Source organism: Macaca thibetana, chromosome 8 (assembly GCF_024542745.1).
Source record: "Macaca thibetana thibetana isolate TM-01 chromosome 8, ASM2454274v1, whole genome shotgun sequence".
Lineage (NCBI taxonomy): Eukaryota > Metazoa > Chordata > Mammalia > Primates > Cercopithecidae > Macaca > Macaca thibetana.
Genome location: NC_065585.1, coordinates 48056125 through 48083942, shown reverse-complemented (window position 1 = coordinate 48083942; position 27818 = coordinate 48056125). Strand labels below are relative to the sequence as shown.

The window sequence follows — 27818 nt, the reverse complement described above, 5'->3', positions numbered from 1 at the left end:
AGAAGGACCTTACATTTTACTTCAAAAATAACTTTAAACACACACATAAGAAAGTTAGTATTACAAACCATATATAATGAAGTTTTAAATAATGTACTAAAAGCATATTATTTTTATGGAGGATGCTATCATTGACAAAGTGCCAAATGGTGTAAAGTCTGAACAGAGTAAATGGAAAGGATTTAGAAGAGGGAGAAATCACTATGGCATGTTAGTTGTGAGGAAGGAGGCAACACCTAATCCTTGCAGAGCAAGTGGATTTCAGCCAGTGATCAAGAAGGGAGAGAAGGGACAGCTGCTCCCCTTCAGTTGGATGATAATGGAGTCTCGAGGTCTGCCTTTGGCATTGGTGTGGGTGATACCAAATAGGAATGGAACTTTTATTGGGGGGGTGGGGTGGGGAGATCTATTTTAGTGATTGTCGAAATAAACGGTGTGAACTTTTTAAATGACTCTGCTAGCATTTTTATGATACAATTATGGTTATTAGTGATCTATGTCAGGAATCAGAAAATTATGACTGATGGACCAAATCCATCCTGTCACTTGTTTATGTACAGACTTCAAGCTAAGAAGTTTTTTCATATGGTTAGCTGATTATACTACAGAAATTGTGGCCCACAAAACTTAACTGTCTGGGTCTTTACAGAAAAAGTTTACCTACTTCTGGTCTATAATAACAAAAGTCATAAAATATCTTCACATTATTTGTATGCAATAATCTCTTTATTGTTTGTATGACCTAAAATATAATTCTGTAAATTTTGTTTGGAGCCTAATATTATCCAATGTAAGTATATTGTAGAAAGATATTATTGTAATGATAGAAGCTTGCGTGCACAATCTTTTTTTTTTTTGGCATTCTTATCTGGCAGTCTTTAATAATAAAGTTGGCTAAACCTACATGGCACTAGCTATGGAGAAAAACAATATGTAGATTATTATTTCTTCTTTTTGTTTTTCTGAATGTATTCTTTCTTCCCTCTCACAAAATCTTTTCAACAGCGAAAGTTCTACAAAGGCTATTTTAATAATAAATCAGTTTGTGGAATAATGAATTATTAATATTCATTATCCTTTCCTTAGTAAATATATCTTTGTTTACACTGTACTTTAATTAATATATGCAGAAAATATAAAATAGTTATTTTAAGTTATGTAGTAAAATTTATTGTAGAACTAATTTTCAAAGTTGTATTTGAATTAATAGCTACCTTTACTTCATAATTATGCTTTCTTATGACATATCAGCTCAATTATTATAATAAGCACTAGATTTTACTAAACAATTTATTAAATTATAAAATATGTGAGGCTATTTGTAGCTTGTGTATACATTTTGAAATTCATATACAACTTTATTATAATGTCTAAAACACTTCAAGGAAACAAACTTTGGCTCAAAAATGGTCTATAAGCATTTTAGTAGCAGTTACTAAGTAAATAACTCAAACAGGAAGTATTGAATATTTCACTATAGTACTATTCACTAGAATAGAAATCATTCCTGAGATCCATTCAGCATATGCCTCTAACAGTCATAGCGGAAAGTCCCATAAAAGATTTCTCTTCCTAAGAAAATGCAAGTTCACATGTTTCAATAGGTTGTTAAATTTTCTCTCCTTGTTTTAAAATCCTTTCACCATCTCTTTGATTGTCTTGATATTAGCACATAAGCTTGAAAATTACTTATATGGACTGTATATTGTTTGTGCTTTATTAGAAGCTTCTTTTAGAAGTAACTCATTTTTCTTGCTGTTTTATTGAAGTTTAATTAGCATTTGGTAAATGCATATATCTTAAGTACACAGCAAAATATATTTGGAAAATGTATACCCCTATGGAATCATCCCCCAGATCAAGGTACATAGCACTGCTATTATCCTAGTAAGTTTCCTTATATCCCCTTCAAATCAACCTCCGACGCTACCAAAGACAACTACTATGCTCCTTTGTAACTCCAGATTGGTTATGTCTATTCTTAAACTTCATATAAATGGAACCACACCACACAGTATGCAATCCTGAGTCTGATATCTTTCACTAAACAGTATGGTTTTGCAGTTTATCCATGTTGTTGCATTAACAGTAGTTTGTCCCTTTTTTTTTTTTTTTTTTTTTGAGATGGAGTCTTGCTGTGTCCCCCAGGCTCGAGTAGTGCAGTGGCACGATCTCGGCTCACTGCAACCTCCACTTCCCGGGTTCAAGCAATTCTCCTGCTTCAGCCTCCCAAGTAGCTGAGACTACAGGCATGTGCCACCATGCCCGGCTAATTTTTAGTAGAGACAAGGTTTCACCATGTTGGTCAAGATGGTCTCGATCTCTTGACCTCGTGATTCACCTGCCTCAGCCTCCCAAAGTGCTGGGATTCCAGGTGTGAGCCACCGCCCCCAGCCATCCCTTTCTATTACTGAGTAGTTTTCTATTGTGTGAATATACCACAGTCTCTTTATTATCCAGCACGAATAAAGCAAGAATATTCTGTTGATGGACATTTGAGTTGTTTCCAGTTTTAGCTATTATAAAGTTACCATGAACATTTATGTACAAATCTCTCAGTGGACCTATGCATTTATTTTATTTTCTAGGAGTATAATTGCTGGGTCATATGATAGGTGATGTTTAACTTTACCAGAAACTGCTGAAGAGGTGGGAAGTTGTACCATTTTTCATTTCCACCAACAACATGTGGGAGTCCTAGTTGCTCCCCATCTTTCCCAGTTTGTGGTATCATTAGCCTTTATATTTTTAGCCATTCTTATAGGTGTCATGTGTTTATATTTTTCAAAGTACAGTTCTGAAGAGTTACAAGAAAAGTCCTGACTCCACTTCTCATGGCCACTATTCTTTTGCCCTCCCTGCTTCTTCTTGCTTTAAGACTTTTGTTTGTTTGTTTATTTGATTTGTTTTGTTTTTGAGATGGACTCTTGCTCTGTCGCCCAGGCTGGAGTACAGTGGCGGGATCGCCACCCACTGCAAGCTCCGCCTCCCGGGTTCACGCCATTCTCCTGACTCAGCCTCCCGAGTAGCTGGGACTACAGGCGCCCACCACCACGCCCAGCTAATTTTTTGTATTTTTAGTAGAGACGGGATTTCACTGTGTTAGCTAGGATGGTCTCGATCTCCCGACCTCATTATCCGCCCGCCTCAGCCTCCCAAAGTGCTGGGATTACAGGCATGAGCCACCGCGTGGCCTCTTAAGATTATCTTCTTTCCGGTGTTCTGCTTTATGATTTAAGGGAGACCAAAGGCCTTTTTACCCCGCATGAGGTTTGTGGGGCTGTTAATGGTTGGAGGGACCTTATTTCAATTTAGAGAAACATCTTGGCAAGAGGAGGACATAGAAATACTGTCCTGCTCGTAACCACTGCCGACTCCCGGGAACACATGGGGGCTGTTGAAACTCAACTGGAGCCCAAAGGGGAGGACAATTCCCTCAAAGCGCATGAGGAGGAAGATTTGTCTTTTATGCCCAGAAAAGAGGTTATTCTAGGGAGAGGGGAAAAGTCCAGAAAATGCCTTTATGTTATTCTTTATTGATAAATTATATTTTTAAAAAATACGAACTCTATTGGTTAAATTCAGCTGGTATTCCCTTAAAAGGAAACTTTACCACATAGGGAAGCATATTATTGCACTCTAGTGAATAAGAGTTTCTTTATGGGAGTGGAATTTGACTTTGAAATTTGAAAATATTATAGATGATTTTACTGAATTTTCAAATCAGTGAATAAAGTGAGGGTTGTCCAGGTACCATTTGCCTAATCTGCTTTTCATGAGAGTAATGTTGCTCCTCTTCTCTTTTCTCTTCTCTTCTCTTCTCTTGGAAAGAGAACAGGATGTCATTTCTCATATCCTGAAATGGACAAAAGAGAAAAAACATACCTAGCTTCAACTGGATTTCTGGCATTTTTTAATCTTTTCCATTTTAAGCAAAAATATGATCTGGCATAATTATAATGAGTAAGGTAATCTGGCCTTGAGAAAGCCTCATTACACAAGGTAATCAAATAAAATAGATTGATATGTCTTATTCTGGCATGAAAAATATTTTAACCTTTTCCTGATTTATTGCACAAACTTCTGGCAATTGAATTACAGGGATAGGAACACTGTTGTGTTCTGGTAGTCATTAATAAGGGCAATATTTTAAATAGGCTTTATTAAATGAGGGATGGGATATATGGTCATTCTAAATACATGAATTTATCTGAACTCTAGCCAACTCTAAAATAGAAAAAGCAAAATTGAATACTTCCTCAGAATTTCCTGTTTTGTCATACTGAGGAACAAAAATTCCTCTTTATGTATAGAAATATACAAAAGTGTTAGCTTCTTTTAGCAGTGAAGTTCTTGCCAGCTTCCCAACCTGCATTAGGTTTCATGTTTCACTCTAAAATAAAAGAATATGTTAGAAATGCTTTTGAGACTTCTTCGTGCTATCTGGGCAAATGCATTTCTTTGGCATTTTTATTTTACCAACTCTATTTCCTCTATATGATGCTAATTTAGATAGAGTGCCACTGCTAGAGTAAGGGTATTGTACTTATGTTGAGCTCTGGTTATAAAAATAATAGAGCTGATGTACTCATTCAGCATAATTGTGTCTGGACTATGTCTCCAGCACAGCCTTTCTTATATCTTTAATATTCCGTGCAGTATAGACCTACTAATCAGAGGTTATTGTCTCAATCATTACTGCGGGCCTTTATGCATTCTGTGTTTTTCTTTCAGTGCCTAGATATTGCATTAGTCTGTCAAACACATCAAAAAATTGGTTTAAATTTCATTTGTCTCAGTGTATTCTTGGTCTGGAGCCCTTATAATTCCTATATTCACATAATCTATACTGCACACCTGGGAGCTCTTAAGGGTCTTATTAGAATTTGTGGATTTTATTTTTGAAAAAAAAGGAAAGGATTGTCTTTTGAGTTTGCTTTCTCCTGTGTAGAATTCCATTATGACTATGGGACTTCTGAATCTTATATACATATGGTAATTATGTATCAGTGTATGCCAGTCTAGGCATAGCTATCAAAATATCCCCTTTGATACTAGGAGAATCATATACCACCTTGAGAATAAACATGAGTAGGTTTCAACTCATCTCTCCTTTATCCCTGTTTAGAAGGAGTCCTTCTTAACTGCCTTTTATTATATTTTTCTATATAAGAGAAAATAGTTTAAAGTAAAAAGACTATGACAACTAGAATGGAATTTTTTCATGTTTCTGGGAGAGCAAGACCTTGTCTACCATTCTGAGATAATTTTTTTTAATTTAATGCCTTACGGTTTCAGATTATAGTAAAGTTTGACTTGAGTGTTGGTTTTAGCCCAGTACCTCTAAAGAAATAAAAAATATCCCAACTTCTCTGCTCCCATTAGTAACTCAAGTAAAACAATTGCCTTTTAAAGTTACTCCTAAGAATGTTGTGCCAGAACGCTAAGGTTTCTTGTCAATTATTTGGCCGGCATTTATTCTCCCCTCCTGAAACCGTGAAGAATGGCTTCAGCTTGTGTCCATTCTGTTTTACCAGCTTACAGGAGAGTGCCTTCTGGCACAAATAGTTTCTGCCTCAGTGCCTCCCTACTCCTAACTAGGTCATGACCTGACCCAGAAGGACCCATAGCATATCTAGTGCATGAACTTCCTGAGGAAATCAACTTGGCACACCAGGACGCACAAATCTGAACTGAGGCTGCATGCCTTGGGCTCACAAGTGAACTGCATGGGTCAGAGTCTTTGGGACTAAATTACCTCATTACATGTACTGGAGCCTTACTAAGTTACAGAGTCAGCAGACCACTTTTCAATCACCAGCACTATTTTAATTTGCTGGAAGTTGTCTTCTGCCCTTTTGTTTTCTAAATCAGGGGTTGGCAAACTTTTTCTTTTTAAGGTCCGGATAGTAAAGATTTTAGGACTGCAGGTCATATGGTTTCTCTACTCAACTCTGTCATTGTAGGCAGTCATGAGCAATACTAGACAAATGAGCATGGCTGTGTTCCAACGAAGCCGTATTTACCAAAAAAAAAAAAAAAAAAATGAAGGCAGGTCAGATAGTTTACTGACACCTGTTCTACACTATTACAAGGCAGAAGTTTAGAAAACTTTCTTCTGAAGCCTTTTCTTATATCATGATCGCAGCTTTTAGTGAAAGAGATTTGTAGCACATAGTGGAATTCTAATGTTTAGAGATTGTGTCTTGGAAGGCTAATAATAGGACTGTTTGAAAGCTTAGCATTTACGAGGTTGCAGTTGTTTCCCTGTAGGTATTTGGCCAACAGAACACACCATCACCAGATCAGTCTGGTGCCTTAGTTATATCCCACTCAGCCACACAACAGGCATAATTGCCTTGTTGGAGGAAGAGGTTAACATACTTCCCCAGTATTTCTAAAAGCAAGAACAGAACCCTTTATAAAGATAGCTAAATGTGTACTGGAAAATATATTTTAAAGGGTATCTATTTTAAATGTTTACACATATAGAAGGGTCTTTTAGAGAAATGAACATTCCAATACATTTTGGGAATTTCACTGTTTAACCACATCCTAGTTTTGTCCATTGGTTTGCTTACAGTTATTTCTTTTTTAAACCTGAATTATTTTCTGGGAGAGAGGCTCTTCCCAAGTGACCCAAAGATCATTAGGTCTTTGAGTATTCAGTAGTCCTTCTGAAAGTTCATCTTCTACTTCTGGTTACTGTGGTTTTCTGTGCTTCCATGACAATAACACGTAAACATCAAAGAATGGTCTCTCTAAGACAGCTTGAGGAGTGCATGGGCAGAAACACTGGCAGGGCTGTTTGCAAGGCCAATGCCGGAAAGCAGCTCCTGGCTGGTGCATCCACTTTGTACTTTGAGAAGCAGTGTCCAGAAGCCAGGGTGGGTGGTACCCAAACTATGTTACTTTAAGGGCTGAAGATCAGGCAGGGAACTGAGCCCCAGAATTGTTAGACATAGTTGTGAGTGCAAACTGTGTGCTTTTGTCTTTCTTTCTGCTACTTATCTTACTTGATCATTCCTGAGTGTTTTAACCAAATCCTGTGGTGTCTGAAAGATACCATGTGTGCCCTGAGAGGCTGGTCTTGGTCTAGCTTTCTGATTTACTTATCCAATTGGGTCACATCCATATTTCCTGCTGACTCACTTTTGTGTGTAAAAAACACAAAGATATACTTTATTATTTCCTAAGCAGAAGATCAGAACTTGTTTTTTTTTTTTTCAGAAGACCTCTCTCTTGTGTACTCTCATCAAATGCTTGTCCTACATTTGTAATTATTCATTCTAGAAGCTGAGGTTGCCCCTAGCAACCAGCAGTTTGTCTAAACTGTTTTGGTTTCAGGGTTGTCTTAAAGGAGAGTTTCTCAAAATCCATTTCTAAAGAGTTTTATACCCTACACAGCAAAACATGTATAAACAACAATTCAAATTTAGGGAGCTTAACAAGGCCTTTCAACAAAGGTTTAAAGTGGTTTCATCACATGATTTATTTAAGATTAAACAGAATTTCTGTTACTAGTTAAAACGGGAGTGTAATTTGCTTTTACAGATTCCTATAGTTTCATTTAATAAAACTCATCCAATCAGATGCACTCCCTCCCCCATGAAATCAGAGGCAGTGCCGTATTTATAGATGTGTTTCAGGCAACTCTCCAGGTAGTAACTGAGGACTGGAAGAATGTACGGCATCCGTTCGCCCTCACTGCCATAGCTGGACGTTTTTTCCCCTCCAAAGCTCTGGAAAATACTTTATTATACCTCACAGAGCCAAATGAGAGGCAATCAAACTGTTTTGTCATTTGAATTAGGAAAGGTCAAAGGGAAAGGAACATAATAGTAGACAGACAGAAAAGTGCTTTGTGAAAATTGCCCATTTTTTTCACGTAAGGGAAAGTAATTTGTTCCTTTTATTAGATCTGAAAATTCAGTACTAGAGACTTTTTTAGATAGATTTACAGAGAGAAAAGAAAGCGTCAAGAATTTTGAAAGGTCCCATTTCCCAAATAAATATGTAACAAGTTCTTAGCATTTAAAAGATGGCATTATAATCTCTTGCATCTATGTGATCATTTATAAATTACGCTTTCATGGACATCAAGTCATTGATGACAGTAATGACCCTGGTGGTTGCCAGACCATGTACTGTTTTCCTTATTTCACACATGAAGAAACAGAAGCTCAAAGAAGTGAAGAATGTACCCAAGGTTGCATAGCACAGCCCATAAGGCACAGAGTCTGAACTTGGACTTCAGCCATGACTTCTATAACCACGTACTTCTCTGTCATCTTCGTAAATGTAGATACCTACTAACTTGTCATAAACCGAAGGACATACACAGCAGTATATTTAGGAATACTGGATAATCAGTAACATATAAATAGATGAAAGGAGAAGTTGCTTCAAGGTGCTTAGTTTAAAACACATATAGCATGGTATCAATTCTATACAATGGCCAAAGGATATTGTGTAACCATGCAGACATCAGTTGTCACTAGTAATTCTCAATGGTTTGTATTCATACTTTCTTGGTATAAAAATAAATATTTGTATTTGTTCATGAAGTTAACTATAAATCCTGCTACCATGAGTTTTAAAAAAATAACCAACAACACTTCAGTCATCCGTGTAATTTTCCTTTAGTTTGGGGCATTTTCTAGGTAAAGTTTTAGCTAAAACAATACAGAAAAATTAAAAAGTTCAAAGAGATCTTTTAATGATACGAAAACCTCTTTCTAATAATAATAAATGTTAAAATCATTTCACTATTTGAAAGACTGCATTCAGAGCAGAGGCACCCAAAGATACCACCCTAGGACATTTCCCACTGCCTTCATCTTCAAATAAAAGTGAGAATAGAACCGTAACCTTTGAGAGATGGAAATAATGTGTATATATGTCTGTTCATGTATCTTTCCCATGTGTATAGAGCTTAGACGCTCTGTATGTGAAGACCCTCCAAAAATCAAGTCTGGCTTTCTTCTTTCAGGATACCCATTCCCAACGAACCAAGGACAGGGATACAGCAGAATGGACCCCTACCTGTGCTATATTTAAAGATCTCCAAGGATAGAGATTTTACGTGTGTCAGTATTTTTTAACACTATCAGACAATGAGAATATCCCTGGCCGGGTCCACTTAGTGATTTCTTCATTGAAGGATACAATTTAGAAGATTGGGGGAGCAATTATAAAAGAAAGTAGCTGTAGGTCTCCAAACGTTAAAGTCCCTTAATCCCACTTGCCTTAGTAGTTCTTGCATAAAGCACTAAAGAAGGATAAATGATTGGGAGATGGGAAGAGTTCTGAATTGCAAAAGAGAAATTTAAATATTACTTGCAAACTAAACTCAAAGCACAAATAATTTAACGCTTTATGTTTTAGTTTCTAAAAAAGTGGACTCTAATTCATTCTTCCCTTATTCAGGAGATAAAATTATTTGTAACCTTTAGCATGTTCTTTTCTTCACAGTTGAGAGCTCAGTTTGTTAATACTTTCTTTCCCAAACTGTTTTCTGAGTGTATTGGAAAACCGCACCTGCCAGAACGGATTGGTGTTTGTTCTTCTTCAATGAAAGGTGGCTGTGATCAGGAGCTGCCCTTAGAGAGCTCAAGCCGCCAAAGCCTAATACAGCAGAGGTGGAACGGAAAATTAGAATGAAGGGCATATTCAGAATTTAACAAATTGTTGGTGCCTGAGGCATGAAGCCCATTGGTTTCCAAAGAATTTGGCAGAAAGATGTCTGTCTTCTCATCTTGTAGGCAATTACCTTAATATGGCACACTTTTGTGATGGCTTTCATTGAAAGGCTCTGTTTAAACATCTTTTTCTGAATCACCAAGATAAGAATGGAGCAAATGAAAGGAAAAAGATATTCACTTGTACACAAAGCTGCTACCTTCAGTTCTCTGAAATTGTAGTTAATGCCTAATTATACTGACATTCCTATTGTACAAAAGTGTTGAGAATGCAAATATAATTTCCCAGCTAATTATTTCATTATATGGAAGTGACATGTGTGAAGTCATAAATTAGCATCGTCTTTATAAGAACCAGCAATTCTGGACTTTAATATTGAAATTTTCAAGTGGAGTGAAGTGCTTTTTTCTTATGACTACTCTGATTAGGTGAAAAATGCCTTTTAAATTTGTGTGTATAATACACCTCCTTCTTTTAGCAGATATTTTACCATTAAAATAGGACAGCGATATTTATGTGAGTATATTATTACTGACAAGGAGACTCAAAGGATGTCAAAGGGCAGAGCTGCCAGCAGCTGCGACAGTCTGGCTTGTACTGCTCTTCTCAAACGTGGTTCAAAGCAATCAGAGTATGAATAACAGTGAAATAAACTTACTTTTGTTTTTAAAATACCACCACCATTGACAGCTCCCCAGTTAGGACAACCGAATGTCAAATAATTGTATTCTCAAATTTAAACTAGAAAATAGTAGAACTTGAGGAAGGGGAGTGGAAACTCAATAGTGACACATTGAGATGTGTTAGAAGGTATTCATTTCTCCATTTCGATTTCAGGATCGTCAATTGTTAGCAGTGCGATTAAAGCTAAAACAAATTTTTGGGAAAAATAAAACTACATTAAATACACAGCATTTTTTAAACTGACATTATCATATAATGCCCAACACTTTTGTTTTTAGAATCAATCTATGTCTAAAATACCTTCAATCCAGAGTCTGCAGATGTCTCTGAACCCTTTGGTCATTAGCAGTGAAGCATTGGCATTAGGGTGCCAGGCCACTCTGTGTCACCCGTACCTTGTGGTTGACAGCCTATTACAAGGCATATTGGACACATGTGTCCTCTGTACTTTCAATTTGGCTAAGTTTTTTACACTTTATTTTTAATTTTAATATTTCTATAAGCCATATAGCTTCTCCTGAAACTCTAAGGGAGCTTTTGGCAAATTGCTCAGTACCTGAGTGGGAGGTCTCCATGATTCATGGCTGGCTACACCAGTCTTTGCTCACCTTGAACACTCTAGAGTCTGTTCTGAAGACTGGACGATTTCTATTGTTTTTCATTGTTTTGTCTCACACATGAAAATCAATCTTCTGTGTACATCAAAATATAATGAAGAATTTTAATCAATAATTATGTACTGTAATTTAAAATTTAATGATCTGTGTTGATACCAGTGTAAATAAGTGAAGTATAAAATACATTATCCAGGGCCCTTTCTATGTGATGAAGTTTGCATGTGGACAAACAATGACAATGAATATATGAATACAATACAATGAATATGTTTGTTTCTTTGCCTAGAATTTGGAAAGTTTCTTATAGAATGCATCAATAACAAGATACATTCCAATTTCCAAAATGTTAATAAAGGAGAAGACTGTGATTCTTACATTTAGGGAAGTATGGTAGTTTATCTTTTGAATTTTATAGTGGCAGAAATAGGAGATGCAAAAAATCAGAAAAATAAGCCAGACGTGGTGGCGCACACCTGTAATCCCAGCTACCTGGGAGGCTGAGGAAGAAGGATTGCATGAGCCCAGGATTTGTGATCAGCCTGAGCAACATAGCAAGGCCCCATTTCAAAAACATCAGAAAAATTGTGCTTAAGTAGGCTTTTCTTCCTGATTTGCTTGAGAGTCCAGCTTCTACCCATTGTCCTGACATAATCATTAATAGAATCCCCTTTCACTCTTAAACGTGTCCTGGCCTACATAGCAACTTAAGTAATGGTTACTCTACTTATTAGTCACTTTTGTTGGTAATAACAATGTCTCAAGAGAACAGAATAGCTTGGTATATTATAGCCCTTTGAATAAATATATTAAATTTATATAATCCTCAGAACAACCCTATTAAATAGGTCTTTCTTTTTGATGAGGATATGAAGCTCAGTGAGATTAATGGTTGCCAGGGTCATTTAGCTATTATGTGACAGAACCAGTACTCCAACCCACATGTCCAGGGCAAATTAATTTCATTGAGTTTAACAATAATAACACTATGAATGATGATCATCATCACCATTATTACCTTAATAATAAAGCTACCATTTGCCCAACAGAGGTTCTTGACCATTGCTGTGCCACGGACAATTTTGGCAATCTGGTAAAACCTATGGACCTCTTTTCAAATAATATTTTTGAATGCATAAAATAAAATGCATAGTACTACAAGGATATGAATTTTATTAAAATATAGTTAGCAAAAATTTTAAGCTAAATTCATGATATAGTTATATATGTGGTTTTCCAAATGAATTAAACAAGATCTTGAAGGATTATTTAATTATGACTATGATATCAAAACAATGATGAACATAAAGAATACTTTGAGATTTCTGCCACAAGTCTAATGTGACATGAAAAGATCAATGATTTCTACCGGCAACAAAGCGACAGGTTCTGCTAATACGACTGAAGTTTGTCGCTTACATTCATAATTAAAGGAAATTCTAAATTTTACTTAGAGGTTAGTAAAAAATAAAGATGTAATTTTTTCCCATTCAAATTTACAGAACTCCTCCAAGTGTATCAACCCTCAGAGGACCCCAGAGTAGGACTTCCTGCCTTAGAATAAACCTGCAAAACAACTATTATTCCCATTTTACAAATGAGTAAACTGAGGCTCAGAGTAATTAAGTAATTTGCCTAATATTATTTACCTTATGGCTGAGAAGTGCATCAAATGGCATTGGCACTTGTACATCACCTCCTTTTGCTCCCCAGTGGCAATCACGATAGAGGTGGGGATCGTAGTGTCCACCCCGCTCTGAGACTGGCGACCTTTTCAGCATGGTTACCCTAGTCATTTGCACATCCTTTAAACACCAATAATGCCCTTGATGGAGAACACAGATATCCAAAGAGAAACTGGAGGAGAGGTCTGAGTGCCTTATTAATGCTTTTTATTCAACACATCTTGAGGATTTCTAGTGTTCAGTATCCCATCAGTGGTCCTTACATGGCTCCCCAGAATGATCATTATTCCCGACATATTTGATGCTATTTTCTACCATAGCTATTTTCCTCTTCTACCTTTGGGTGATTATTGCTGCTACTTATTACTATTCTCAGATGAAGGAAATTGTTTTTCTTCACCTCCCTTAGTTCAATACAGGTACCTATTTGGATTTTTTCAGTAATTGCTGTAATTCCTTAGCCTCTTTTTATCTAAACTATACCCATTAAATTATGTTAACTCTTCTCAAGGCTAAATTGCCTCATCTGTTTATTATTTTCCTCATCTTGCCTGAATACTTTAAAACTTACAAAGTATGTGAAGCGATTGTTAAAGGTCTAAGTAGTCCCAGGACACATTTATTAGTTACTGTAATTGAGTCTTACTGATTACACATGCATTGTAAGCCTCATGATGTGCTAACTTTAGCACAACAAAGATACAGTTTTAAATATTATATATTTAATATTTTTAAAATTCTATGTTGTCAGTTCAGTTACTGTTGCTCATCCCCTTTTCCTCCTGAGTGATGGCCATGTTATTTTGGTGAATCTGACATATGGCAGAGTCTCATCTTTGATAGCGAAATTATGATGAATATATTCAGCCCTGTTTTCACCTAAGAAGGAGCAGACTTTTACCACCTCACTTCCAAAATAAGAGCATCTTATTCCATTATTGAAGGGACCTTTGAAGTTTCACTTGTATTTTGATAATTTATGGCCACTTAAAAAAAAATCACTATCACTCTATGTATCCTTCTGGAAAGTATTTGTTTTTAGCACTTATAATGGATGTTGTAAGCTTTTGTATATTATTAAGTGCTTCATAACATACACAGTAAAGATTCAGCTAATAACTTTAATTGTGGAACGGTAGGTTTTCTTGAGAAAATTTTTTTAAAAAGCAAAACAGGAAAACAGATTCTGAAAAACTGATGTTATTTTATCACCAACAAGAGCAGCATCATCATCAACATCATCATTATCTTCACCACCACCACCATCATCCAAAATGGCATCTAGTTACATGCTCGCATGGGTTCACATATACAAATATACACACATATGTGTTTAAACACACACATACATGCATATATTTATTCATCCACTCAGCACATGTTTACTGAGAGCCTACTAAGTGTCAGGCAGTGTTTTGAGGTCTGCCCACATCTTGCTTTCATTCTAGTGAATCAAGACTGATAATAAATTGGATAAATAAGTAAAATTGTATGTTAGATGAAAATAACTGCTAAGGAGAAAAATAAGACAGAGCAGAGACAGGGTACATGAGGAGGGGGCTGTTTTAATTTTTGATAGAGAGGAACGAGACAGACTTTATGGAGGTGGTAATATTTGGTTAAGACCAGAAAGGATGAAGAGGAGAGGATATCTGGAGGAGGGCATTCTAGGGAAGGTGGAGAGTTGTTCCAAAGGTGCTGCTGGAGACCATGCTTGACGTTCAGGGGATAGGGAGGAAGCCAATGTGCTTGAAATGGAGCAGTGAAAGGAAAGCAGTAGGACAAGAAGTCAATGTAAAGAAGCCCAGGCAGAGTCAAGCCCCGTGGACCATTTTCTCTGAGTGAGATTGGAACTATGGGAGGCTTTTGAGCATAGGAGAAACATGAGCTGAATTAACTTTCTAAAATAATCATTCTGGCTGTTTCGTTGAGAATAGACTAAAGGGGAACCAGAATGGAAGAAAAATAATAGTCTAGGCAAGACAAGAGGGTAGTTTGGAACAAGATGATAGCTGTGGAAGACATAGCACGTTGTCAGGCTGCAGATAATATTTTAAGGAAGGAGCCAACGGGATCTGATGGTGGATTGCATATGGAGTATGAGAGAAATAGAGGAGTCAAGTGTAACCTGACAGTTTGGGGCCCAAACAACTGAAATGAGGGGAGTTAGGCAGGGGGGAAAGGGGGAGGTAAGGAGTACAGGTTTGAACATGTTAAGTTTAAGATATCAGACTTTCATGTGGCGAGGTCTAGTAGGCAGCTTGGCAAAAAGTATAGAGTTCAATGAATTGACATTTCTCAAAAGAAGATATACAAATGGCCAACAACAAACATATGAAAAAATGTCCAACATCACTAGTCATCAGAGAAATGCAAATAAAAACCACAGTGAAATACCACCTTACCCCTGCGAGAATGGCCATTATTAAAAAATCAAAAAACAATAGATGTTGTCATGGATGTGGTAAAAAGGGAACTCATACACTGCTGGTGGGAATGTAAATTAGTATAGCCTCTATGGAAAACAGTGTGGAGATTTCTCCAAGAACTAAAAGCATATCTACCATTCTATCCAGCAATCCCACTACTAGGTATCTGCCCAAAGGAAAAGAAGTCATTATATCAAAAAGACACCTGCACATGTACATTTATCACAGCATGTTTCACAATTGCAAAGATATGGAATAAACCTAAATGTCTATCAATAGATGAGTGGATAAAGAAAATGTGGTACATATATACCATGGAATACTACTCAGCCATAAAAGAGTGAAATCATATCTTCTGCAGCAACTTGGATGGAACTGGATGCCATTATTCTAAGTGAAGTAATTCAGGAATGGAAAACCAAATACCACCTGTCCTCACTTATAAGTTGGAGCTAAGTCATGGGTATGCAAAGATATGCAGGGTGGTATAATGGATATTGGAGACTTAGAAAGGGGGAGAGTGGCAGGTGAATGAAGGATGAAAAACTACCTATTGGGTATAATGTATACTACTCAGGTTATTGGTGCACCAAAATCCTAGGCTTCACTGCTATACAATGCATCCATGTAACCAAAAAAAACACTGTACCCCTAAATTTATTGAAATAACAAAATGTTTTAAGTGTAGAGTTCAGGGGAGAAGTCTACAGACAGCCATAGGCATGGAGTTTTCTTCATATAAATGCTCCATCTGAATGGACAATAATAGTTACCCTCTCACAACACCCCTGTCTCCTGTCCCGTGGAAGTTCAGCTTCTATGCTTTCAGTGCTGTGATTGTTGGTTTTGCTCTCCAGGGAATATAGTGCCCATAGAGGCTCTGTCTCTTCATCTTGAAGATCCCCTGGTCCTAGGGTCTGTGTTATCCATAAGCCTCCTTTATCACATCGTCATGACCCTCACTGGAATCAGTCTCTCTGAACTGTTTTCTTCCTCCTCCCGATGTCTCAATCCCCTCTCTCCTTTCTCCGGGGCTATTGTTGCCACCAGTTCCTAAAGCCATTGAATGCACCACCTTTCCTTCAATAAGTCAGCTGATGTAATTGGATAGAGACAGTTTTGTAGCTAACTTGTTCAGCCTTTTTGAGGTTCAATTCCATTTTCTGTAGACAATTTGAGGCTTCTTTAGTCATAAAGCCAAATAAATAATAACTCAACTCTTGCCCTCAGATTCTACCTGACCAAAATCATTTCTCCCATTTTTTTAAATAGGCTGAAGGATGGCAAGGGCTGAAATAGGGAGACAGGATGCTACTGCAGTGCTCCAGGTGAAAGCTGGTGGTCGCTTGGACTGAGTCAGAATAGTGGAACTGATGGGAAGTTGTCAGAGAGTAGGTCTATGTTGAAAACAGAGCCAACAAGATTTGTTGATAGATTGTATTTTGGGTGTATAAGCAAGAGAGGAGTTCCAGAAGGAACCAGCTCTACCAGCACCTTGATTTTAGCCCTACAAGGCTTATTTCGGACTTACAACCTCCAGAACTATTAGAGAATAAATTTTTACGCCAGGCACAGTGGCTCATGCCTATAATCCTAGCACTTTAGGAGGCTAAAGTGGGCAGATCGCCTGAGCCCAAAAGTTCGAGAGCAGCCTGGGCAACATGGCGAGACTTTGTCTCTACAAAAACACAAAAAAATTAGCTGGGCGTGGTGGTGCACCTGTAGTCACAGCTACTCAGGAGACTGAGGTGGGGAGGATTTCTGGAGCCTGGAAGGTCAAAGCTGCAGGGAGCCAAGATCATGCCAGTGCACTCCAGGCTTGGTGACAGAGTGAGACCCTGTCTCAAAACACACAAACACATACACACACACAAATTGTGTTGTTACAAGTCCGTGACTTTGTGGTAATTTGTGACAGCAGCAATAGGAAACTAATACGCAATTAGACATCTAAGTAGAGATACTGAGTAGCTGTTGGACATGAGTCTAGAATTCAGGAGATACATGAAAATATGAATTTGGAACTCATCACCATACAGATTTATTTAAAACCATGAGCCTAAATAAGGGTTCCAACAGAGAAAGTGTGATAGAGAAAAGAAGAGGCCTTTAGTCTGTTTCTGAGCACCCCAATGTCTATTGGTCAGAATGATGAGAAAAATGAGAAAGAAAATAATAATTTTCTTATTATTATTTTTATTATTCTATTATATAGAGAGGGGATTGAGACATCGGGAGGAGGAAGAAAACAGTTCAGAGAGACTGATTCCAGTGAGGGTCATGACGATGTGATAAAGGAGGCTTGTGGATAATACAGACCCTAGGACCAGGGGATCTTCAAGATGAAGAGACAGGACCTCTAAGGCACTATATTCCCTGGAGAGCAAAACCAACGATCACAGCATTGAAAACACAGAAGCTGAACTTCCACTGGACAGGAGACAGGGGTGTTGTGAGAGGGTAACTATTATTTTCCATTCATTTTCCAAGAAAAATGGGAAGGATCATCCAGTAAAGCATAAAAAGAGCCAAGAGTCTGAGGTTCCAGAAGCCAAGGGAAGAAAGCATTTCCAGGAGTAAACAAATGTCAAGTGCAGCTCCATCACAGATTTGAAATTTGATGCTCACTAATGGTTTCCACTTTACATTTTTCACTAATGCTACAAAAATTCTAGGAGGGGCAACTAATGTTTGAGAGTGAGATGCTCTACAGAACATGCTTATATTTATCCTTTTAGAGATTGCCTAAGCTCTGATCCTCTCTTGGAAAGCTACCTTCTGGACAACATTAGTTGGATGCTTAAAATAAAGTCATTTGTTCATTTGACAAGTATTTTCGAGTGCCTGTTAGCTAGGTTCTGAGAACATGCTGATGAACTAACAAGATCCCTGCTCTCATGGGAAAACTTTCAATCTAGGGTACTTGCTGAGGCCAAACATCACCTCTTTTACCAAGCTTTTGCCAACACTTTTCAGTAGTTGTTTTTCCTTCTTTGTACATATTCATAGAACTCATCACATTTAATATATTAGCCAGTTATTGCCTCTGCTAGTAAACCCTCCCCTCCTTTAGGAAAACAACCCTATCTTAGTCATCTTCATATACAGATACCCTCATATGTAGGTTGGAAATATGATTTATTATTAAAACCAGGAAATGTTTGCAAGAGAAAGGAGGCTCAATTGACACCAAGACAGGGGATGTAAACTGGGACTTCCTAGGACAAACAAAAATGTATAGTCACGCTATCACTCAGTTTATGTCAAAATAACTGTTGAATAAATACATTTTGCTTCCTGAAAAAACACATTTTCTGAAATGTGACTTAATATTTTGCTTTTGGCTTTAATCGAGGATCAATATGTAGGAAATAGTGTTAGGAAAAGTGTTTCTGCATCTTTTGTAAAACTGTTATTGGAGACTGTGTCCATTATTTTGTCCAGTGTTCCTCATATAAAGAACCATGTAATTACTCTTAGAATTGAGTGCTAGAAAAAAATATTGCTTTTTTCAAGGAGCTGGTGGTGCACTTTCTCTTCCTAGATAATGAGAGCTCAGTAATACATCAATCACCCTCTTACATTGGCAGCCACAAGCTAGAGCTAAATTACATCCTCAAGTTGCAATTGACGCTGTGTCAAAATGTTCCAAATTTTGACTTTTCCTTTGCCTTAAACATTTATTGTGCACCTACTATGTGCTTAGTTCTGTTATTTAATCTAGAGAGATGGCAGAGATCCACACACATGTGATTCCTGTGTTCATGGCATTTTCTTAGTTCTAGTGCATTTACCTACTCTTTTAGTACAGTATTAGGATATTTTCTTGTAGAAAGCCTTACATTTTTGTAGGAGCAAGGCAGATATTAAGAAAAATTGAATGAAGTGCAATAGGCCAACAAATTAGAGAGGGGTATGGATGGTAGTCACAGAAGGCTTGGGCAGAAGTAGGGCATGAAGTCATTTGAGCAGACCAAGAGCCCTGAAGTTCCTATTTTGGTACTTTTGTTTTTCATAAGGTTTCAAACCTGCTAATTTTCTTTTGAAAAAGAAGGAAAGGCCCGCCTAAGAAAACATAATTATTTCTAAAGCTGTATTTATCATCTTTACTAATATTGGTAAAGAGTACTTGATCAAATAAGGCATAGGGGATATTGTCAAAATCCAGAAATGCTGAAAGTACTTGTCTGTAGGCTATAGAGAAAGAAAAACTCACAAATTGGGTTTTAATATGATACACCCTAATACACCCTAGGATTGAGTAAATATTTGGTTTCTAGAGTATAGTATAGTCTATTTTTGCAGGACAAGAAAATGATGAGTACTATATTTTTTAAAAGAACCTGTCTACTTATAGATAGATGAACTTAGCTGTCAGTTATAACCTTAGAAAGGGACTTGAACAAGCTGCTGTAGTCTTCCCAGCCAAGAGAAGGGCATTAGAGGTCAACCAGAAAGCACTATCTTGGCTGGTACAACAATGTCATCAAAAACAAGAAACACATCTTTATGTGTGAGCTTATTTAGCATGTCACAGTGTTGAAGGAAAATGGTCAAATGAAGGAAAGGTTCTTCATGCAGGCAATTTAGTTGTTGCCTTTTGAACCTGGAGAAGAATTGTAGTGTGGTGGGTATAACAGGAAAGACTGACAGATAACCTGTTAGAAGAGGGGACTGAGAAGGATAGAGAATGAAAAAGGCAGGGAAGTCTGCTCCTACAAAACCAGCTGTGTTGGCACTTTCTCTTCTACAACAGCATACTGAAATGAATATGAAACCAGTAGCATGAAACACTTGACCAATATATAGCATTAAATGAATCGCAATTTAATTGTGAGCTCTTGAGTCCCACTACTTCTATTATTATTATATTGCTTCAACATGAAAGAATAAAATTAGAAGCTGAGATAGATATTAATTTGCTATGTAAGCCTTTTTTTAAGTCTATCTACCGAATATCCTGGATATTGCATTTTTTAAAAAAAATACATCAAATGCAGTCAGATTTGCTATATAATACAAATAAAATTACTCTTTTTAGCTAATGTTTATGCCACATTTTTAGCCTTCTGGCTCACTGTTATTACCATAGTGTCATTTATGCAGGGATCGTGTGTTTTTGGTAAGTTTAAGGGTTATCCACGGACCTTAACAAGCACAAGAGGTGAATTCACTAAGATCTAGAGTGCTTCAAATGACATTGTAAACATTGGACTGCCTGAAAACAGAGGTGTGTCTCAGAACAGAATACCTCTGTGCATACACACAGAATGATAGGTCTGGAAAGGGATCTCCAGTAGCTACTCATTCTGTTCCTGTCTCCAGGTACGATGGTGGCTAAACCACAATACAAGTGGAGTGAGAAGATGGTTAGATCCTCAGAGGCTCCTGCACCTGTTAGGTTTCCCACTCTGTCTGCAATTTTGGTACTAATGTAACTTAGCCAAGACTGCCCATTTCCCCAAGCTGCAGCCAGTTGAGCCATCAAATAAAATAATTTATGTTATCATCCCTTTCCTGGCTCTCCCTTGGGTGCCCAAAGCTGTTCAAAACTGAGTGCTGGAGACTGAAAGTAACGGTCAAAAGGAAAAGTCTGAACTTCAGGTAGATCTGACCAGAAAGTTAAGGCTATCTTTTTACTTTGCACGGCAGGAGAACCTTCTTTACATATCATCCAATCATGTTAATTGTTTGAGCTGAAGCTCTGTAAAGAAATCACCTTCATCCACCAAAACTAGGAATTCAGGGTCACTGGCAGAACTGCAAAACAGGATTGCAGCAACTCAGCACACACATTGTAAGATGATTTGCTTCTGAGAGCTTGTTTTGAGCTACCACCTGACCAAACGCATCACCACCGTTATCTATAAAATATTTACTTTTACAGGGCAAGAAAGAGGTACTAAAATTGCCCTGTGTCAGTGTGGAGTTTACTTCTTTGAAGAATAAATCGAGGAGGCTACATGATTAATTCAAATAGGAGTCTCTTTTCTTTTCACTTGATCTTGAGACTTCAATGTCACTTTAAGTCAAAATCAAAGACATGTTGAGAAACATGAGAAAATATGTTTATTTTTTTTATTTTTTCATGGTGGTCTCATAGGTTATTTTTTCTAGGTTATGAGAAAATAAAAAACTTTTAAACAAAGAAGAAGCCAAATTTGGAGAAAGAGGAGATATTATTGGACTTGGGTCTATATTTCTGAAAAGTAGCCTAGAATTTTATAAAAGCAAAAAACACAAACATCATCCTTGTGTTTATATCAGGAAGTAAGTATTTTAAAACATGCAATATATATTTTAAACACTTCTCTTGTTTTGAATCTTGCGTTGCACCCAAAGAATGCTACTGGTTACCAAATTGTTCTTTGGCAGAGTAGCCTGACCCTTAAAAAAAGGAACAGAAGTATTATAGCATGTGATTATAGCACAGGACAAAATTATGAATCCTCAACCCTGAGCAGATATTAACTAATCCTATGATCTGACCTTAAGAGGTTACCTTGAAGTATTCCTCTACATTACATTATGTATATTACATGGTAATGAATGACAGTTTTCATGGCTCCTAATAAAGAGCTGCTTCTCTTTATTTAGAGAACAAAGTCGGGGGTTTACAGATAATATCTGAGTTTATCACTGAGCTGCTCAGCCTCCTCATCTATGTGCCTCAGCTTGTCTCAATCAGTGCTGGTTATCTCAGCAATAAAGCATTCAGCCTCTAGAAGTTGGTTTCTTCCTACACCCTATAAACAAGAGGATGAATATCTTGTTACGTGTGCTAAAATGGGTTGGGTGAAATGAGCATTACTGTGCTCCCTGTCACTAGCTATAATCAGCTTTTCAAATCTACATTGAGTATGTCCCCACACATAGCACACTAAGGAAGAAAGATGTTTGTGACAACATATTCCTGAGAAGCAGCAGTTCTAACAGCCCAGTGACACAGCTATTCATTCCAGTTTCTTTGTGCAGAGACATTTGCCCAACTCCTTCACCATGTGCTAACAATTAGATAATGACTACATAAATGTAGAGAAAAAGCAGTGTCATGGATGGTGGGTGGTTTGTTTTCTTAGTTCTTTATTGAAAACATATGGAGATGTTTATATATAAATAGAAAACAATAGAACGCTGCCGTCATGTAAGCAGCAACTAAAAATGTTCTACACGAATAGAAATCAAACATTTCTATACCTATGCCAGAATTCTGGTTTACTGATATCTACACATCCTGTCTTATTTGGCTTGAAAAGGTGTTTTATTATTTTACTCTTTTTATTTCTAGTTGGAAGCAAATTGTGGAGCAGGAGATTTTTGTTTCTGTTTTCATTTCTTTCTTGGCTTAAACAAATTACTTTGTTAGCAGGAATAACTTCTGTCCAAGTATACCTTGTGTTACAATCATGAAAAAAAAGTTTTTAATCTATGCATTTAACTAAGTCTTTGTATTTCTGAATTAAAAATGAGGACTTGTGGCCTGACAGAAGTGTCTTTCAGGAGACCCAGCAGTAGAGAGGTTGTGAGCACTGCTGAGGAGGTGGAAGGAATTCCTCTGGGTTGGAATTCTGGCTGCACCACTTAACTAGCAAGGTAACCGTGGGAAAGTTAGTCAACCTGACTAAACCTGTTCCTTCATCTGTGAGATGAGAAATATGAGAGCACTGATGGAATGATTGTGCACACTCATGGGATGAGCTGTAAGACGTTACACATAGTGTCTGGCTCATAGGAAACATCGCAGAAATGCTGTCTACCATCGTTGTAATCAGCTAACAAAAGGGCTTATATTGGGACCATCCTTGAAAATCTGAGAAGTGTTGATGCTCAGTGCCAAGAACAGTAACAACAGTAATGCTACTGTTTACCAAGTGCTAGTTATGCCCTAACCTTTACAATGTACTGTTTTGACAATTCCATGAGCTGGGTACCATTATCATCCCCATTACAGCTAAAAATGGGTTGATGTGAGGGTCAAACCTAGTCTGGATCATTCAGAAGCTTACACTCTTGATCTCTCCGCTAAAATGGCTGCCACATATATAGCCGAGGGCACCTTTGAAACCTTCTTTATTTACACTATTCTATACGTTCCTGTGTCAACAACCTGTGACACTGCACAATGGCATTCACAAACTGTGAAGCCCCCTGTCCCTAGGACATCTGTACATTTGTAGTTAAAGAGGACCAGGAAGCACTTAATGAACACATTATTAGAAGCCCTAGTTTTCCATTCATGCGTCCACTTTCTCTTTGCTTTAAAGGCCTTTCTTTAAAGGTGCTTGAAGCTTCATATGGACAGGCTCATTATTCAAGCTTTTGTCCCAACCTACAGATGCAGAAGCCAAGGACCAAGGTAACATGACTTGGGGACAGAGGGAGAGGCCATTCACCCGCCTTGGAAGCCCAGTGTATCAGTTGCTGAGTCAGGAATACAATAGACTGAGCCCAGGGTGGTGTCCAACTCACCAGGCTGCTCATTAATGTTGGGTCTAATAGCCAAACTGCTAACTAGCTCCACTGTTTACAAACTTTTATTTTAAGTTCAGGGATACATGTGCAGGTTTGTTACACAGGGAAACTTGCGTCATGAGAGTTTGTTGTACAGATTATTTTCTCTCCCAGGTATTAAACCTAGTACCCATTAGTTATTTTTCCTGATCCTCTCCCTCCTTCCACTGTCCACCCTCTGGTAGGTCCAAGTGTGTGTTGTTTCCCTCTGTCTGTCCATGTGTTCTCACCATTTAACTCCCACTTATAAGTGAGAACATGCAGTGTTCGGTTTTCCATTTCTGTGTTAGTTTGCTAAGGATAATGGCCTCCATCTCCATCCACGTACCCGCAAAGGAGATGATCTCATTATTTTTGTGGTTGCATAGTATTCCATGGTGTGTATATACCACATTTCCTTTACCCAGTCTATCATTGATGGGCATTTAGGTTGATTCCATGTCTTTGCTATTGTGAATAGTGCTTCAGTGAACATACACATGCATGTGTCTTTATAATACAGAATGATTTCTATTCCCCCTTTACTGGTATATACACAGTAATGGGGTTGCTGGGTTGAGTGGTAATTCTGTCTCTAGGTCTTTGAGGAGTCGCCACACTACTTTCCACAATGGTTGAACTAATCTATGCTCCCATCAACATTGTATAAGTGTTCCCTCTTCTCCTCAGCCTCACCAGCGTGTATTTTTTTAGTTTTTAATAATAGCCATTCCGACTGGTGTGAGATGGTATCTCATTGTGGTTTTGATTTGCATTTCTCTAATGGTCAGTGATATTGAGCTTTTTTTCATATGCTTATTGGCCGCTTGTATGTCTTCTACTGAGAAGCCTCTGTTCATGTCACTTTTTAATGGGGTTGTTTTTCTCTTGTAAATTGTTAAGTTCCTTACAGATGCTGGATATTAGACCTTTGTCAGATGCATAGTTTGCAAAACTTTTCTCCCGTTCTGTAGGTTGTCTGTTTACTCTGTTGATAGTTTTTTTTGCAGTACAGAAACTCTTAATTAGGTTCCATCTGTCAATTTTTGCTTTTGTTGCGATTGCTTTTGGCATCTTTGTCATGAAATCTTTGCTAGTTCCTATGTCCAGAATGGTATGCCTAGGTTGTCTTCTGGGTTTCTATAGTTTTGGGCTTTACATTTAAGTCTTTAATCAATCTTTAGTTGATTTTTGTATATGGTGTAGAGAAGGGGTCCAGTTTCAACTTCTGCGTATGGCTAGTCAGTTATCCCAGCATTCTTTATTAAATGGAGAACCATTTCCCCATTGCTTTTATTGTCAGCTTTGTCAAAGATCAAATACTTGTAGGTGTTCAGCCTTATTTCTGGGCTCTCTACTCTGTTCCATTGGTCTTTGTGTCTATTTTTTGTACCAGTACCATGCTGTTTTGGTTACCATAATCCTGTAGTATAATTTGAAGTTGCCTCCAGCTTTGTTCTTTTTGCTTATGATTGCCTTGGCTATTTGGGCTATTTTGGGATTCCATATGAATTTAAAATAGTTTTTTCTAGTTCCATGAAGAATGTCATAGGTAGTTTGATAGGAACAGCATTGAATCTGTAAATTGTTTTGGGCAGTATGGCCATTTTAAGGATATTGATTCTTCCTATCATGTAGCTCCAATTTTAACATACATAGTACATGATTAGAAGCACTTTGCCTGATTTTCTTGTTGGAAAAATGGGATCTGCCTGCAATAGGGAAACTCTCACAAACAAGATTGCTCAATTCTGTTTTCATTTGCAAGATATATTATGAACTTTCTTTTCTCCTTTTTGCAGGAGAGGGAAACAGTTTAGGGTTGTGGGTATGGCAGGGCATACAAGGGAAGAGGCTTAGGACTGCCAAATTACATGTCAACCTGCTGACTTAGCATCAATATACTAGTTAAACGAGCCCTGAATGTAAGACATTAATGCAAATATTTTGCATATCATTAACTCTAATGATGCTACCATAATGCAGTAACCTCAGCTGAAAGCTGAGGTGGCACTTTTTATTATAAATGCTTTGGGTCTTTCACTAAAAATCACCATGAAGACAAGTCCCTTAGACTTGTTCATATACAGAAATATGAACAGACTTCTGCATCATTAACCTTCTCATCATTAACAATAACAAAAACTGTTGGTGTCTCAGGGCTGTAAATGCCAGCAACATCTTTCTCTAGAACCTGTCACTGCTCTTGCCCTTGTAACTACAATACACTTCAAGAGCAAAAGGTTAGGCAATCATTGTAAAATGGAATCTGTTTTAGAAAAAAAATGCTACGCAATCCCCAAATTGTTATGTAAGTGGAAAATCATTCTAAATGCAGAATAAGTATTGCTTACCCTTCAGTGCCATGCTAGGTAGTGTGGAGTCTTGGAAAGCAGGGAGTTTCAGAGCCAGCGCTTCCATTTGCCAGCTGTATAACATTGAGCAAATCACTTGACCTCTCTGATTGTCAGATCCTTTCCTATAAAACAGCAACATTAATAATACTGCTTTGTCTATTTTATGAGTGGCCAAAGAACACCAAAGGAGACTGCAAATGTGAAAGCTCTCTGGACGCAATGTACAAATGTTGTTATTGATTTTTTACTAGGTGAGTAATGAGGAATGAGTAGCAGTGTTTGTCCAAGGATAGCTTGGGAATAAGTCAACCAAGGTGGCAGTTGGTAAGTCTTAAAGATGTGGATGGCTCCTGAGAAATAGATGAGCTGGCCAGTTTGAAGGATTTTAAAGTTCCAAGTTTTAGGGCTGGGTAGCAATTTAACTGTGCAACCTGTCAAGAGCCTATTATATTCTAAGTTCATGCTGTGACAATATTGGCTACATGAAATAACTGTGTGCTTTCTTACCAGACTTTATTTGGAAAGAGTTTATGAACTAGTGGCCTGGCAGAGTTGCCTGGAATTAGAGTACTGCGGTTTTACACCAGGGATAGCAGTGTTTCGTGCCTTGTTCTATTGCCTCCCTCCCTGGGGATTTAACATATGGAACAACAACAAAATCAGAACCCCAAGACAAACCTGTCAGCTTGATGTCTTTAAGCTTTGGCAGAACTCACAATTAAGATAAGATAGAATATCTATTTAGAGGGAAGAGGTGCAAAGAAATAAGTTCACAGAGCATACCTTCTTTTTTCTGAGCATGGCTAATACTATCTGGAGATCCCTGCCACATAGGAGGAATTGTATACCAGAACACAGTGAATACTTAAGAAAATTAGTTGAAAGAATATTATTGCTAGTAGAAATAACTGAACATCTTTGATATGGGGCTTTATATTTCCCTTCATTATATTTTTTTAATCCTTTCCAGCCAACTCTTGAGTTTGGCAAATCCTAGGCTGAGTAATTGTGCATCTCAGAATGGTTAGATAATATGCAGACCAGACCCTAAGTCAGGCACAGCAACATGTGTTTTGGCACAGCCGTGAGGAGGTAAAGTATTTGGTAATTGTTGTTAGATAGTTCCCAAGGAGAAAACACAGAAGCAACAGATAAAAATCAAACAACTTTCTCTTGTGTTTAGGTAAATATTTCCAACTACAGCCTAGTGATGGAGTCTGACACGGGAACCTTCTTACCCACTGGGCTGCAATTCACTGGCAGTGAAAAGGCCAGGGCCATCATGGAGGAGGTTATGAGCCTGCTGCAGCCCCTCAATATCACTCAGGTCCTGAGCCATGGAGAAGGGACAGACATCAACTTTTGGATCCAAGCTGGAGTGCCTGGTAAGACCAAAAGATGAAGTTATGTTCCTTATATGTTACCAACAATTTAAAACAAAATTTCTACTTTAATAGAGCACAAGGAATACTGGTAGGCCAGGTTGTGCATGGAAACCTTAAGCTTTTGTTCAAGGTATAATCTGATGATTTCCAAAACTGGGATAATAGTCCTCACCTTGTATTTGTTTACCCATCTGTATCCCCCTACTCTTTCTAAATTATAAGCTCCTCACTCCCAGAGATGCTGATTTAGTCATTCTGGAATTGGGCCTAAAAATCCATTGTTTTGTTTTGTTTTTTAAGGAGGTATCTTTGGTGATTATAGCACAAATGATCTCATAACCAAAATTTGAGAAATAGAGTAGAAGGCAAATATTACTACTAATATCCTTCTAGTTCTAGTCCTGTACTAGAAAAACTTCCCTGATCCAAATAATTCCCTATTAAAACACTGTGGTATCTGAAATTTTACCAT

General features: G+C 37.6%; 3 protein-coding genes across 24 annotated transcripts in view; 1 reads left to right on the top strand and 2 right to left on the bottom strand.

Moving 5' to 3' along the window:
• Window positions 1–27818, bottom strand: part of LOC126960839 (cytochrome b-c1 complex subunit 7) — a 1171628-nt gene that overhangs the window by 806178 nt on the left and 337632 nt on the right. The window contains exon 1 of one of the 20 annotated variants that reach the window (XM_050800580.1): window positions 23259–23262. The exons of the other annotated variants lie outside the window; for them this stretch is intronic. The gene's annotated coding sequence lies outside the window, so the exon portion shown is untranslated. Of the gene's footprint in view, window positions 1–23258; window positions 23263–27818 lie in introns of those variants that run through there. 20 annotated transcript variants of the gene reach the window in all.
• Window positions 1–27818, bottom strand: part of TSPYL5 (TSPY like 5) — a 321724-nt gene that overhangs the window by 84641 nt on the left and 209265 nt on the right. The window lies entirely within an intron of this gene.
• Window positions 1–27818, top strand: part of CPQ (carboxypeptidase Q) — a 498229-nt gene that overhangs the window by 391362 nt on the left and 79049 nt on the right. For all 3 annotated transcript variants that reach the window (XM_050800514.1, XM_050800515.1, XM_050800516.1), the window contains exon 8: window positions 27145–27346. In XM_050800514.1, coding sequence (XP_050656471.1) covers window positions 27145–27346 — 202 coding nt within the window. The remainder of the gene's footprint in view (window positions 1–27144; window positions 27347–27818) is intronic.